The 17177-nt window shown below is 36.8% G+C and overlaps 1 protein-coding gene across 6 annotated transcripts in view; it reads left to right on the top strand.

Moving 5' to 3' along the window:
* LOC131536081 (uncharacterized) overlaps window positions 1-17177 on the top strand; it is a 124903-nt gene that overhangs the window by 26394 nt on the left and 81332 nt on the right. For all 6 annotated transcript variants that reach the window (XM_058768765.1, XM_058768767.1, XM_058768768.1 and 3 more), the window contains one exon: window positions 8123-8554. In XM_058768765.1, coding sequence (XP_058624748.1) covers window positions 8123-8554 — 432 coding nt within the window. The remainder of the gene's footprint in view (window positions 1-8122; window positions 8555-17177) is intronic.

Genomic DNA, 17177 nt, shown 5'->3' with positions numbered 1-17177 from the left:
AACGTGTAAAAATATGAAAACCCTGGCAAAGCTATTATTATCAGCGCATGCGAGCAGATCAGTGAAGGAGATTTGACCAGCGTTGTCCAGTACAGCTGCACTACAGCATGTCACCGCACAGTAACGCTACTGCAAACAGGAACAAGTATACTACATAGAAACTTCTTATCAAGCGTTATTTGAGCGGGCTTAGCTTTTCCGGTGAGTATGCGCGGTAAATGAGCAGACAGTGATAGAGCGGAATATTGAATATTGAGCGTCACGCGGCATATATTTTCAGCGGCCGAAAATTCAGTGCATCCCTAGTAAATAGACTAAAACGATTCTTCGAAGCACAATAATTTGTCTCGATGATTTTTTGTATTCGAGTTACTCGAATTACTCGAGGAATCGTTTCAGCCCTACATTAAACGATCTGAATGCACTCCGCTGCGCGTCGGGTGCTTCTTCGCCTCCACGTCGTGCTTTCAAATCGTTTAATGCACAGCTAGCCGTTGATTATCCGTTTATGCCATGATCATTTACCAGCTGCGAAGCGGCATGATTTTATGGCGTTCGGCCGGGTCCATTAATATTACGCTGTTACATGCACTCGTCTCACTGAACGTGACGTCTGCGTCTGTCAAACGTGACGTCTGCGTCTGTCGAATATGGAAGGCCGACGGGGCCAAAAGTCTTCAAACGGAACGCGTGAAATTTAACCGTGTCTACACGCATATGGCAAGCCAAAGTATTCATAAACGCCTGCTCGGGCATCTGATTGCACACTGACACGCGTCAAAAGCGTGCGTTTGTCAGCAAAACGCACGCCCTCGACGCGGTGATTTGCCATAAAACGCCGCGTTGTTGACGGCGCTTTGGGTTCTTGGAACACGCGCGACAGAAACGCTGTTTCTTTTAATCAAAACGCGTCCACGACGTGTGATTTGCTGTAAAACGCCGTTGTTGATGCGAGCTTTGGAGTCACCAAAACGCCGCTTTTGACGTGCCTTTATCATAACAGAAATGGGCGTCGAATACTCGCGTTTTGAGTCGGACAAACGCGCGTTATGAACGTGTAAACAGGTAAACCAAACTGGCGGTGCAAACGCCTGTCTGAAGTATCCAGACAGGCGAAAATAACGTGCTCCCTTCTAGTGTTCTCAATGGCACGCCCAAAGCATGTGCTCACTTCATAGGGCTTGAGTCTGTCATGCTTTGTCCGCTAGGATTTGGGGTATTACGGTATGGCATTGCTGCCACATAGGTATTATTTTTTCCCCCACAAAACACATTAAACATATTAAATATTAAACATTTTTAATTGTATGTGGTTAAGGTTCATTAAACAAATGGGTCTGATAAACTCTCTATTCTAGATCAGTGGTGTGGTACAATTTATGTTATGTCTAAGGGATGTAAGTTGTTGTTCATTTTAGCTGCTGTGTAACATTACCTCTATAGCACCATGTAGCACCTAGATGACCACCATGGCTCATAGAATTCTGGTACAGTGCAGGATCACTTTTATCGTCATATTTTGTCAACATTAAACCCGGACCTCGATATTGTGGAAGACACAATTGTAAGGTAGGTTAATCACTGTTTTTCATTCACCGGGTAACACTTTATAATAACTTTTATTAATAGATCATTAACAAACATTATATAGGCCTAATGGTTAACAGATCATTAGTTAACATAAATTCACATATAAAGAAACGTGAAATAACGTGCTTGTTAATGTTTACTAATAACTGTACACTGTGTGCAGAATTATTAGGCAAGTTGATATCCTGGTCATATTTTTTTTCCCAAGAACATTTTACCAATTCCAAACCACATCAATCTTAATAACTACTATTGATTTTGTATTTAATAATTTCTAAGTTATATAATTGTCTATGAAGGCTGAAAGTCAAAAACTCCTTATTTTAGGTGTGCTGAATTATTAGGCAGGCTTTCTTTTACAGATAAAATGAGCCAAAAAAAGAGATTGAACTCAGACCAAGTAAAAAACAATAATAATAATAATTAAATGCCCATGAGAAGGATGCAATACTAATTCAATAATAGAATTAGCAAAGTTAAGGCATGACCATTGGGCAGCGAAATGCTCATTGGGTCAGCAGGGTCAGAAAAAACAGGTGCAGAAGAAAAGACACGTTAACTGCACAAGAATTAAGGTGAAGAATTAGGTGTGAAACCATCAGGAATCATTTAGTCTCCAGCGCCAGCATTTTCCAGAACTGCAACCTTCCTGGAGTCTCCAGAAGAGCAATGTGTCAGGTTCTCCGAGACTTTGCTTGGGTAAAAAATGCTAAAAAAAATAACCCTCACTTAATAAGAATAACATGCTAAAGTGTTGTGAAATACATGAAGACTGATTTTGTATAGGCTTTATGGACAGATAAGTTGAGCGTGACTCTTGAAGGACCAGCATCACATCCTCTTGTACCACTGTTTGAAGAATTTATCTTCCAGAATCTGGCAGTAAGTTTTAGGAGCTCATTTTTATTCTATCTCCTATCCTAAAAAGTCTGTCTTGCAGAGATTGACTAAAATGAGTTATTCATATGATTATGGACATCTCGAAAATCTACAAAGGATTTTAACATGTTATTCAATCATTAAAAGCTTTTCTTAATGTACAACACTTTTGCTGCTGTTGAGGTATACGGGTAGGGTTAGGGACAGGTTTGGTGGTTTAAGGTTGGGTAAGGGGTCAGCAGTGTACAGGGGTCAATTTGATAAGGGAACGTGATTCAATCCGTTTATATTTCATTGCTTTGGTACCCTAACAAATACATATATTTTCCAGAAAATTTGTTTCCCCCCTCCTGTTGATGTATGATTCAAAGAATATTCTGTTTAATGATACACACCAGTATACTAATATAAGTGTAATAAAAACATGTTTTGCACCAAAATTACAATGTGTTTATGTCTTTACCAAGCATTTAGCTAAACTTAACTAACCACCCTTTACACAAACATAGTTACAGTAGCTAAAAGTCCAGTGACAATAAAGATACTAAAAAATGTAAAATTTATAAACATTTACAAATGATGAATAGTCTCAACTTTAGATTGGGTACTGCAAAAACATGAACAAATGATTAATAAATTATTTGTAAAGATATGAAAATAGGGTGAATTCTGGTCATTTGGGAAACTTTTTGCCATCAAAATGATTGCTCATGAAAGTACTAATGATTAGTAAATGTTTATAAACCTTTACAATTGATGAATAGTTTCCACTTTAGATTGGGTATGCAAAAACATTAACAAATAATTAAGTGATTTAAGATGTGCAAATAATAGGAGTCTACACAGCAAACAAAGACCAAATATATGACTTTTACAGACTGTGATTGAGTTAATGAATATATTAACATAAATAGTTTGTGCTTATAATTACTAATTCAGCTATATTTTCACAACATTTGTAAATGTAAAAAGGAGCATTAGCTAATATGTGAACCGAAGTTTAATGACATTTGTTTAATGTGTTTTGTGGGGGGAAAATAATACCTATGTGGCAGCAATGCCTTACCGTAATACCCCAAATCCTAGCGGACAAAGCATGACAGACTCAAGCCCTATGAAGTGAGCACATGCTTTGGACGTGCCATTTTGAGAACACTAGAAGGGAGCACGTTATTTTCGCCTGTCTGGATACTTCAGACAGGCGTTTGCACCGCCAGTTTGGTTTACCTGTTTACACGTTCATAACGTGTGTTTTGTCCGACTCAAAACGCCAGTATTCGACGCCCATTTCTGTTATGATAAACGCGCATCAACAACGCGCGTTTTTATGGCAAATCACACGTCGAGGACGCGCGTTTTGCTGACAAAACGCACGCTTTTGACGTGTCAGTGTGCAATCAGACGCCCGAGCAGGCGTTTATGAATACTTTGGCTTGCCATACTTTTGGCCCCGTCGGCCTTCCATAGTCGAACGTGACGTCTGCGTCTGCCACATTACAGTTCGTCTGCTTGAACGTGACGTCTGCGTGACGTTTACGTCTGCCACATCAAAGTTATTCTGCCTGAAAGTGATGTCTGCGTCTGCTGCAAGGGTTTCCAGCACTTTCCATACATTTATTCATGCTTTATTATTCGTATTCATTCTCTTTTATTGTTTTACTCCTCCTCAATTTCGTATAGTTAGCTATTAAGTGCTATTTACCTTTCTTATGTATGCTATAGCTTATTACAAATTTTAAATACTGATTTGTACAAATGATATAAAATTTTCTGTATGCCATTGTACAAAAAGACATCAAATAAAAATACATTAAAATAATAAATATTTTGGAGTGGCAAAGAGTTTCAGACTTTCTGTTTATTTATTTTAAGTACTTAAAGCTCTGAAACAAAGGACGGATTACCTTTTTTTTTTTTTTTTTTTTTTTAACCATTTGCATGTATGAATATGATATTTTATCCAAAAATAAAACAAAGTTAACAACATTTAAAAAAGAGAATTTAAATCACATTAAAGAAAATATATCCAGCAAAACAAATGGAGGAATTGTTTACATTTTTAATGATAACCAACTATGAATATCAAACCAGAATTTAGAAGTAACATCTCAGTAAAAGAATAGATGATAAAGTGTTTCAGGAAAAGAATAACAAAAAACACATGGGTCCACTTAAAATTTAAATCTTTTCTGTATAAAATCACTAACAGGGTAAATCCTAAACATAATTCTGTAATGTGTCTCCTTAACCTTTGGAGCAACTGTAAGATAAAAGGTAAAATATTTATCTCTTACTGAGGGTTCAACATCTCTCAGAAAATAGCACTGATAATCTCCTGTAGCTATACGTTTAAATTATTTATAAGTTAGTTTGTTAATACTCACTTACTATCGAAGAGATATATTAGCCTCTATATTTCCCCTTCTCCCAAAACAGCTTATACAGCTGTTATTAAAACAGTTCAGTTTTGTAAGTAATGAAAAAATAATTGTTTAGAAAAACGTTTTGAGAATTTTTTGTTCGTTAAATGTAAGGTTTTTTATTCATTTATTTTTTACATTAACGACAAAGCGGCCAGCGGCAGACAGTAAGATGATAAAAGCCTATGTTTGATCAATTTAGCCTTCTAAAGTCATCACGACTAGCCTAAAATAAAACCTATAAAACAATTCAAGCATATCACAATGGTACTTGTTTAAATGTTTAACCTATATAAATGTGCGCTGTTCGACGCATATCAGCAGTTTGTGCGGAGAGTGGAAGCTGAAGCCGCTCTGCAGGACATGGAGGCGCCAGCACGATCACTTGCATTTTTTTAAAAACAGCTTAAAATATGCCATACATTTTGCTTATAAAGGTAAGAGTAATACATCATTCGGAACTGTCTACTTTTATTTGTGTCGTGTGCATTCACATATAGTTTGATTATCGTTATGGATAAAATCCGAGGTATCATTTTTGTCTCGCACACCCCTATATTTAATTCTTCTTTGCTTGTTTGGTACACATAATTCACTGATCATCGTAAATTAAGCTTTTACCTTAGAAATAGGTTTTCTCAACGACAATGAGGACATGACAAAAAAAAAAAAAAAAAAAAAAATGGGTGAATCATATTTATATAAGATTTTATTTATTTAGGCTATTTATTAATTGAAGGGGCGGGGTCTGGTTATTGTGAAATATTATTACCATTTAAAATAATGGTTTTCTATTTTAATATACTTATTTCTGTGATGCAAAGCATCATTACTCCAGTCTTCTGTGTCACATGATCCTTCAATGTATACTGTCAACGGAAACAATTGTGCTGTTTAAAGTTTTTCTGTGATATTTTTTACAGGATTGATTGACAAAATCCTGGCAGATTATTATTAAAAATATAGAAATTGTATCAATTTAACATTATTTCTAATGTTTCTTAAAAACGAAAAAAAAAAAACGACATGAATATACCTATAAGCAACACAAACTTCACTAAAGGATTCCTTTCGAGACTTATGTTATTTATATGTTATAGACGCTTTTATGTTACCGTTATATTTATTTCAACTTTATTTCCAGACTCAAGGTCCATTAGCAAGAAACACACAATACAACCCAAAACAATACACATTAAAAAAGACAGTTATACCAATATGTCCTCCTAGAGGACTGATATCCCACATTAGTAAGCCTAGATGACAACAACATTATAATATTATTATGAGTCATCCAGCCTACAAATACATTTATACATCAAATTTCTCATTAATGCAGGGAATGACTGTACTGCACTTTATACTTTTACAAATAGTGTAATAAAAATAAATGTCTAAAAATGTCTAAATTATTATTATTATATTAATATATTTATATTTAATATGCACACGATTAATGTATATTGTACAAGTTAGCCGGGGAAAAGACAGACGCACTAAAAACTGCCAAAAAAAAAAAAAGGTCAGGCGCAGACGTCACGTTCATTGAGAGGAGTGAGTGAAGAGCAAGTAAATTGTGCATTCGTTCACACACTGCACTGAGCCGTGTGAGCAGCGTGTTATGTGCGTGTTAGCGAAAAAATAAAATTACTTCACAGCCACACGTGACGCCTGCGCCTCGTCTGCGTCTTAAATTCAATGGATTAAATAGGGAAAAAAAATCAAAATTAAGACGTCAGTGAGACGAGTGTATGTTACAGCGTAATAATAAAGAACCTATCCGAACGCCTTATGTTTTCCTTTACCACACACACACTGAAGCGCTCGTTTTTTTTTTTTTGTATCGCGATATTATCGCAAATGCAATTAATCGTTCAGCCCTATTAACTATAGAGTGATGCATTCTGTCCATTCACTACATCTCCGAGCAGACTAAACTGTTTCTCATCATGCTGTGAAATACAGACTGAACAACGACTAAAAAATATTCTGAAAGTAATTTTAATGATATTGTTCCTGTGGAATAGAATGAGAACAATTATTAAAACATAGTTACTGTCCTTGGTGTGAACAGGCTTTAAGACTTACAGGAAACATCCAAGAAAATCCCCATCTTCCTCCTTCATACTCACAGACTTACAAATAACATCCCATTGCTCTGCATTTCAGCTAAAACTATCAAATTAGTATGGATTTAACGATTCACTCAACTCAAGATTCGATCCGATTCACAATTCGATTTTCTCACAATTTTTTTTTTACAAAATGAGATTGAATACATTATACAGTAAATGAAAAGATGTCCTTTTATTAGGCTATTGCTGCACATTTCTTTCTGAAATTGAAATACAACAAAATAAATAGAAATTTTAAAACAAACCCCAAATCAAATAAGTTACACAAAAGAAATCTCTTCATGTAAACAAACTAAGGCTTTGTCTGTGCTCTTTCCATTTAAAATGAGAGGCAACCACTGCATTTTAATCATGATCTATACAAAGATGCAGCGTACATCCAGCATGAGCAGTTTTGATCTGAATTAGACTGCATATTTATATAAAGGGGGCGGGGCTATCAGATCATTAATGACAAAATAAACTTATATAATTCATACACTACATGGTTAAGTACATAAGTATGTAGTGTATAGTGTATGGTGCAGGGGTGCCCAGACTGTCCTGAGGGTCAGTGTCCTTCAGAGTTTAGCTCCAACCCCAATTAGACACACCTGAAGCAGCTAATCAAGCTCTTACAAGGCATACTAGAAGCTTCCCGGCAGGTGTGTTGAGGCGATAAACTCTGCAGGACACCGGCCCTCCAGGACCGAGTTTGGGCAGCCCTGGTATAGTGTGTCATTTGGGACGCAGCTAGTGTTTCCTGGGTTACCGCTGTAAACAAAGCAGAGCTGCACTTATGAACTCTACTTTAATATGCATCCTTCAGAGACAAGATGAAAAAATAAAAATAGCACATAACGTTTCTAAAGACAATCATTTCCCCTCAGAGATATGTTCATATAAACTCATTTTCCAGCTTTATGGCGATTTGTTTGGCATCTCAACCGATTTGAATCGTCACATATATGAATCGATTTTCAGCCGGCTCGTGGTTCATAACTAGATCCTGTGTCGTCTTGTTGAATTATTTATTTGTGTCTGATGTGAAGTAGTGTATTATGTGATGCGAGTTGTCTCAAATTAATGAAGTGTTTGGTTCTTGATTTATATTATCAGGTTCTGGAACATTTCTAATAAAGAAGAAAGGATGTCTTCAGTCAGATTGCTGCTGAATCTCTGTGTTGCTGCAGAAGAAACTGACAAAGATACAGGAACAAGATTCTCGACTCTGCTGTCATCTGTGTGCAGCTACAAAACCTTCCCTTTTGTTAATAATGATCATGATCCGAGTGATTTCCTGCTGGATCTTTGCTCTCATGTGAAGAACTATGAGACTCAAACAGGCAGGAGTTATCTTCCAGCATTACAGTCAGTTTTCCAGTCACCTGATGTCTGGATCATAGATCTCTCAGAGAGAAAGATCTCCGTCCTCCTGGAAGTGCTGAAGCTCCAGACAGAGAAGAAACCAGTAGATCTGAGAAGATGTTCAGAGGAAGAGAGAGAAGTGATGAGTTTCCTTCAGTGTCTGCCCTACATCTCACAGCTGAGGTGAGAAAATCTCTGGCTACTTACAGTTATTGTGAAATATGATTTCTGCATAAGCTGGAGCATGTTTTCTGGTCTTAATGAGTGTCTTTAGATTAGAGGCTCTGTTGTGTTTCAATGTTAGCTATTAGAGCTGAATTATTTTGGAAAATAATCTAATTGCGATTTTCTTTACCAATATTGCGTTTGCGATTTTAATATGCAATTATTTTTTTAAAGCTCTTTAAATCATTGTATAGTATGACCAACACAATATTAGATAGATTAAACATAAATGTTGTTTTCTGTAGGCCGGGCCTATATGTTACCATGAAATTAGGTGAGGCATGAATTGATATGAATGACATTATTTAACAGCTACAATCACAGTATATTGACTGATTTGTTGAACTTCCAGCCTTGTAAGCATGTAATAATTATGACAACATAAAGCACTGACAAATAAGCCTGGTGTAAACATTATTATGAAAGTTAGTAACAAATCACACAAACTAAAGTAGATTGCAGAAAATAAAAATCTGTTGCTTTACCACATTCAGTATTTAGGTAATTAATTCAGTCACTGTAATAAACATATCTAAACATGTGGACTGCACTTTTTAAACACTGTCTGTTAACTTTAGACAGAATTTAAATAAATAAGATTATGCCATGGTCTGTCTGAATACTGGATTCTGATTGGCTGGCAGGTGTTGATTAACTTCGTTGAACTGCAGGTGGTTCCAGGTCAGTTTAATCACGTTCTATAGACTGATAATAAGATCATTAGTATATTGTTAGCACATATATATATATATATATATATGTATGTATGTGTATATATATATAAAACAGTTAGTTCTGATCCTAATCTGACTTGACAAGATACTTTTTCTGCTGATATTTCACCCGCGTGTTCTAGACGGGCTTCAGTTAGTGCGGTTTCATTGTTTCGCCTCAAGGTGGCGGCAAGAGACTGTCTTTGAGTGAGTCTTCATTCAACTACACGCTCAAAAGCGCAGATTCATTCAGAGATTTGTAATGAAACACTCTGTTTAAATCATTTTAACTTTGAGCGCCACTTTAAAAGGCTCAGCTGACCAGCAGAGCGTCGATGCTGAGACAGATTTGCTTTCCTTGGACATGACGACCTGTTTTCACAAATATATACATGACTCAGCCTGAAGGACAGACGCAGGTAATCGCTCGCGATCAGTCGATCTCTCTCATTCGCCGTCTGTTTAGGCTTGTTAAGTGCAAATTTACTGAGCCTCTGTACAAATCAGCATGATACACATTGTTATCATTACTAATATTCAGTACACATGCACGAGGTGTAAAACAAGAAGGGCGTAACCTTACGAAAAAGAAAACACTGAAATATCGCGGTTGCTGCGGTTGTTGCATTCCTCTGCGGTTATGCTCATCAATAGCGCGGTATTGCGGTATTGCGATATTATAATAAGAGCAAACATTTATTTTAACATATATTATTATTTCACACTCAGTATTTTAACTTAAGCGCTGCAAGCCATATATACAGTGCCTGACAAGACAGATTTTCTGATACGCAAAACAAGTACTTTAAAGGAATGCCTTAGTTTACTGCCGTTACTGTGGCAGCCAACAACAGCACAGCAACCCTCCGCACATTTTTATATGTAGTTATTGAAAAAGTTTCAATTCAGTCTATCTTTATTTTACCCGCTTTAACGGATTTCTACGGAGACCGGAACACGAGAGCATCCGAACGGAAGTTAGAATCCATCATGGCGCCGCTCATCGGTTATTCAGGAAAAAGGTCTGTAGGCGCATTATTTCGCTATGTACAAATATCAATGTATTATTTTTTTATTCAGTTCTATGCAACAGAATCAGACATAACTGTTGTTGTTGTTTTGACTAATTATCCAAATGTATAGTCCTGCAAACAGGGTTTTCCTTTCTGAAAATGCAGCGGAGGTGGTACCATCCTGATCATGTGCACACAATCTACCCACCCTTCAAGTGACTGAAACAAACACTTTTTACATGCAACATATTTTATGTTATTATAATTATAGCTATGATTAAAGAAAATGACAATAATAAAGTTATGTCTTATTTTCTCTCATCTAATGTTTTATTTTTATTTTTCTTAAAATAGCCTTATGAAATGGTTTATTTTTCTCGAAATTCTGTTGTGTATCTAGTTATCAAATGAAGGCATAAAAATTAATTTTATTTATCTTTAAATGATTGAAAATTAAACTTTTTGCAAACAAAGGGATTTACTATTAAAATTAAAACATGGAAGAAATGTTGTGTGATCATTCCTTAAATTAAGTTTTCATAATTTTAGTAGTACTAGTAGGCCTATGTACATTGAACAATAGTAATATATTTCTGCTGCAGTGCCTTCAAATTAAACAGGACTTTTATTTTGACGGGATGCCGTGAATACCAGTGTGAATATGATATGACGCTAGTTTTACTCAAATGAAACGGTGAAACGCTCATGAAGTGACTCTCAGAGCAGTTCTGGAGATGTTGTTTGTGTGTTTATGTCCTCATTGAGTCCGCAGACGCTGAAATCACCGCGAGCGTCTCTGCCATTCATTCATAGAGATATGATCGCGTAATATGAGTTAATGCTCATCAGATCGCGTAAATCAGTGGGAAATTAATAGAAATGATGATTCTGTGTAGGCCTACATAAATATCAAGTAAACGTGTAAAAATATAAAAACCCTGGCAAAGCTATTATTATCAGCGCATGCGAGCAGAGCAGTGAAGGAGATTTGACCAGCGTTGCCCAGTACAGCTGCACTACAGCATGTCACCGCACCACTGGTGTCAAAAGTATTCACATTCATTACTCAGGTAGAAGTATACTAGGGTTTAAAAAGACTTCTGTAGAAGTTGAAGTATCAACTCAAGCTTTTTACTCAAGTAAAAGTACTGGTTTCAAAACTACTTAAAGTGTAAAAGTAATGTAAGGAAAAAAATGCCATTAAGGACAAAAGCTTAGGCCGCGCCACAGGGGCCTATTGTGCACTACCCCACCTCCTCAAAAAAACATTTTTCTAAAGGCCATAATGACTATAATGTTATATTAAAATGTTAATGTTGAAAAATATGGGTTGCACTAGGCTACCTGTTTCAGCCGCATATATGCCCATTAAAAATTAATGCATTTTAGTACAATGCAAATACATTAAAGGACCATATATGTGTACTACTGAGCATTAACGTGTTTCATGGAGCAGAAGATATGATGACTAGTTGCCTATAAGTATTGTAATGGTGCAAAAAGTCAAACTTCAGAGGCATGTCATCATTAACCTTTATTGGAATGTAAATGTACACCCAAGCTTAGCTGCAGGAATCTGTGAGGGCAACGGACAAGAAAATTGGTGTACCCAGGGCAGGCTTAGTAACAATTACCCTTGTATGGTTGTGTATATACAGGGTGCACATAAGTTTTTCAGCCTGGTTCTCATACGAGGACCTGGAGATTTGGTTTGGTCCTCACACAGACCATGGCATGTAGTGTGACCCATAAACTATAACTATAAAAAATTAATTAATAATAATATTATTGCACTTCATTTATTTTATTTTTGTTTATATATATATATATATATATATATGAATTAACTAACTAAAAAACAAAAACAACAATCAAGTGTGATAATACAAATGCAATTATTTCATAGTAAACTTAAAAATAAAATGTTATTATTATTTTTATTATCATTATTTTAATTTTAATTTTCATCATTTTCAAACGTAAAATCAGCAAGCTTTTATTTTGGCGGGTTGCCGGCAAGTAAGTATTATGCGCTTCGGGTTTAGCGCTGCTGATGGAAGAGCGTCAGTGAATGAAATGTCACAGACAGTTTTGCTTTGAAAACGGCAGCAGGTAGCCTAGATTATGCTTTCAGTTTGAATAGAAATCTTATACAGTACAGTTTGTCGATCTAAAATGGTAATTGTGCATCAACAGCTGTCAACCATGTCGGTACACAAATGCGCTGTTTGGTCGCGCATGCGGACCTGCGGACCACTTATGTGCACCCCTTACTATATACAATAAACATTAGTGCTGTCAAAATGAATGATCAATCCAAGTGATTAATAAACTCAATCCTGATTCCTTCCTGGTTTGTACTATGCTCAATTCTATAGCTAATGGCAACAATGTCACATTTAACTAGAAGATGTAACAAACACTTTGGACTCAATGCTGTATGTACAACAACAGGGTAATTAATCTACATCAGTTACATTTCGCTCAGTTCTCTTCTTGAGTCTCTGCCACGGACATCTTCGTACTTGGCTACAGAGGTCTGCTATGTCCAGTGTTGGGGGTAACGAGTTACAAAGTTAGTATAGCCTACTCATCACAACATTGTCAATCGCAAACGCTAATTTATTCAAACGTCTCTCTACCGAACTACTGTAGCTTAATTTGCAGAGGATGAAGAGAAAGCACCCGTTTGATAAATTAGCCAGTAGTGGAGAAATAATAACTTTTAAGGAATAATCTTTTTTGAGTAACGACCCCAACACTGGCTATGTCCTTGCTGGAGTGTGAGGTGATTTGTGTCATGTGCAGGTCTCATCCAACCACAATCAGATTCACTCTCTCCGGATGGCGCGATTTATCTGGATAGGTGTTTTTTTGTTTGTTTGTTTTTGAACGATGACCAGCCGGAATGAAAACAAGCCGAAATGAAACAGGAGTAACGAGGCTATTTTTTAAAATGTAAGGAGTAGAAAGTACAGATAATTGCGTGAAAATGTAAGGAGTAGAAAGTACAGATAATTGCGTGAAAATGTAAGGAGTAGAAGTAAAAAGTCGGCTGAAAAATGATTACTCCAGTAAAGTATAGATACCCAAAATTTCTACTTAAGTAAGGTAACGAAGTATTTGTACTTCGTTACTTGACACCTCTGCACCGCACAGTAACTGCAAACAGGAACAAGTATACTACATAGAAACTTCTTATCAAGCGTTATTTGAGCGGGCTTAGCTTTTCCGGTGAGCATGAGCGGTAAATGAGCAGAATGCACACTGATAGAGCGGAATATTGAATATTGAGCGTCACGCGGCGCAGTGATGAGAGTGAACCCTGAACACTGCGCAGCGGTGCGGCATATATTTTCAGCGGCCGAAATTCAGTGCATCCCTAGTAAATAGACTAAAACGATTCTTCGAAGCACAATAATTTGTCTCGATGATTTTTGTACCGAGTTACTCGAGGAATCGTTTCAGCCCTACATTAAACGATCTGAATGCACTCCGCCGCGCTGCCGGGTGCTTCTTCGCCCACGCCGTGCTTTCAAATCGTTTAATGCACAGCTAGCCGCTGATTATCCGTTTATGCCATGATCATTTACCAGCTGCGAAGCGGCATGATTTTGGGTGCAGGAGCACCGCTTGCGCTCCACCTCCGCGCCGCCTGCGGTTTGCTGCTTTCCGCATGTCTCCCATTGAAAATGAACTAGACTTTCGCGACTGCCGCATCCCATGTGAAAGTGTCTTAATATTAATATATTATGCTTTCTCTCGCCGTACTTTGATGTCATTCACCGATCGATCTTCAAGTCGGACACACCTCTTTACTCTCGCGTGTCACGTGACGGAGGGTAATCACAGCCTCTGTGGTTGAAAAATCACGTTTTTTTTTTTTTGTATGGAAATCAAATCAAATGCAATTAATCGTTCAGCCCTATTAACTATAGAGTGATGCATTCTGTCCATTCACTACATCTCCGAGCAGACTAAACTGTTTCTCATCATGCTGTGAAATACAGATTGAACAACGACTAAAAAAAATATTCTGAAAGTAATTTTAATGATATTGTTCCTGTGGAATAGAATGAGAACAATTATTAAAACATAGTTACTGTCCTTGGTGTGAACAGGCTTTAAGACTTACAGGAAACATCCAAGAAAATCCCCATCTTCCTCCTTCATACTCACAGACTTACAAATAACATCCCATTGCTCTGCATTTCAGCTAAAACTATCAAATTAGTATGGATTTAACGATTCACTCAACTCAAGATTCGATCCGATTCACAATTCGATTTTCTCACAATTTTTTTTTTACAAAATGAGATTGAATACATTATACAGTAAATGAAAAGATGTCCTTTTATTAGGCTATTGCTGCACATTTCTTTCTGAAATTGAAATACAACAAAAATAAATTGAAATTTTAAAACAAACCCCAAATCAAATAAGTTACACAAAAGAAATCTCTTCATGTAAACAAACTAAGGCTTTGTCTGTGCTCTTTCCATTTAAAATGAGAGGCAACCACTGCATTTTAATCATGATCTATACAAAGATGCAGCGTACATCCAGCATGAGCAGTTTTCGATCTGAATTAGACTGCATATTTATATAAAGGGGGCGGGGCTATCAGATCATTAATGACAAAATAAATTCATACACTACATGGTTAAGTACATAAGTATGTAGTGTATAAGTGTATAGTGTATGGTGCAGGGGTGCCCAGACTCGGTCCTGGAGGGTCGGTGTCCTTCAGAGTTTAGATCCAACCCCAATTAGACACACCTGAAGCAGCTAATCAAGCTCTTACAAGGCATACTAGAAGCTTCCCGGCAGGTGTGTTGAGGCGATAAACTCTGCAGGACACCGGCCCTCCAGGACCGAGTTTGGGCAGCCCTGGTATAGTGTGTCATTTGGGACGCAGCTAGTGTTTCCTGGGTTACCGCTGTAAACAAAGCAGAGCTGCACTTATGAACACTACTTTAATATGCATCGTTCAGAGACGAGATGACAAGAAAAAAACACGTAACGTTTCTAAAGATAATCATTTCCCCTCAGAGATACATTCATATAAACTCATTTTCCAGCTTTATGGAGATTTGTTTGGCATCTCAACCGATTTGAATCGTCACATATATGAATCGATTTTCAACCGGCTCGCGGTTCATCATTACATCCCTACAAACTAGATATTGCGGTTATCGCGACAGCCGTACGCGGAAGTCTCCCCCGATTAGAACGGTGCTTTACATTTCCGGGTTTCTAGTCACATTACATATTTTCAGAGCCGATAATATAATGTGAAACCTATGAAAGTCATTTTAAAAAATCCTGTGGCGCCATTGTTTCATCACTTTAGTGTCGCAGTGACCGTCTTTTTGCAGTAAAGGACCAGTCATAGTTCAATGAGTGGGAAGATGACATGAAGCGACGCGAGGTTAAGCTGCATTGAAAACAGATGAGTGCACATACAGCTCCCGATCGGGGTGAAGTTCATGGGATTTTGTACACAGAATGATAAGAGCAAACATTATTTTAACATATATTATTATTTCACACTCAGTATTTTAACTTAAGCGCTGCAAGCCATATATACAGTGCCTGACAAGACAGATTTTCTGATACGCAAAACAAGTACTTTAAAGGAATGCCTTAGTTTACTGCCGTTACTGTGGCAGCCAACAACAGCACAGCAACCCTCCGCACATTTTTATATGTAGTTATTGAAAAAGTTTCAATTCAGTCTATCTTTATTTTACCCCGTTTTAATGGATTTCTACGGAGACCGGAACACGAGAGCATCCGAACGGAAGTTAGAATCCATCATGGCGCCGCTCATCGGTTATTCAGGAAAAAGGTCTGTAGGCGCATTATTTCGCTCCTCTCGCCGCAGGTAGTTCCAGGTCAGTTTAATCACGTTCTTTATTAATGCGCTTCCTATAAACATTGGTAACCATAGTAACATACAGTTACAGTTGAATAGTAATACAGATGAAAATAACCGTCATTTTTATCGTTCCGGTCAAATATTGCAGCGCAAATATTATTAACATCTTTAATATTTGAATGCTGGGAAATTACCATGACATAAACGGATAATCGACGGCTAGCTGTGCATTAAACTAGGGCTGTAGCTATCGAATATTTTAGTAATCGAGTATTCTGCCGAAAATTATATTGATTAATCGGATAAGAACTTTTTCTTTATTAAAGAGCAATACTAAATATACAAGAGAAAATAAGACGGGTCTCTTAAAATGAACAAGTAATTTGTTTCCTTTTTAGAAACATTTACATTTTTATTGCTGAAATTGCATATATTAATAAAACTAAACCCATTTAGTGCATTTAATTGCCATATTACATTCAAAATACAAATATATAAAAATATAAAAATCAATTTCAAATTACTTTAAAAAAGATAAACATAGTACAACCTAAAACTAAGACATAAATCAAAATAATAGTAATCAAAAAATAATAATAAAACCTAAACATTGTGCAACTTAACTTTCAAGTTTCAGCCTAACTACAGCTCAGGCGTGACATGAGCCTTTACTGTCTTCTTAGAAGGATTTGTGGCTTTTGTAAGAGGCAAACATTAGTGGACAGGAAGCTAACGTGGAACAAAAACAAGAGTCCATACACACAACATTTATTAACACATTTTTCAGCAACATTTGGAGAATAAACCCTCTTAAATGTCTCTCTGCATACTGGTGTGTGTGTAATCCTTTAAAGGAGCGTGTGGTTGCAAACACAGTGCACTCTCACGCAGTTACAGGGATGCACCGAAATGAAAATTCTGGGCAAACGGAGAATTCTGGATGTGCTTGGTCGAAAACCGAAACTGCTTTGTAA

This window comes from Onychostoma macrolepis, chromosome 03, assembly GCF_012432095.1.
Source record: "Onychostoma macrolepis isolate SWU-2019 chromosome 03, ASM1243209v1, whole genome shotgun sequence".
Classification (NCBI taxonomy): Eukaryota; Metazoa; Chordata; class Actinopteri; order Cypriniformes; family Cyprinidae; genus Onychostoma; species Onychostoma macrolepis.
The sequence above is the reverse complement of the archived record's forward strand: the minus strand, read 5'-3'. Positions and strand labels throughout refer to the sequence as shown.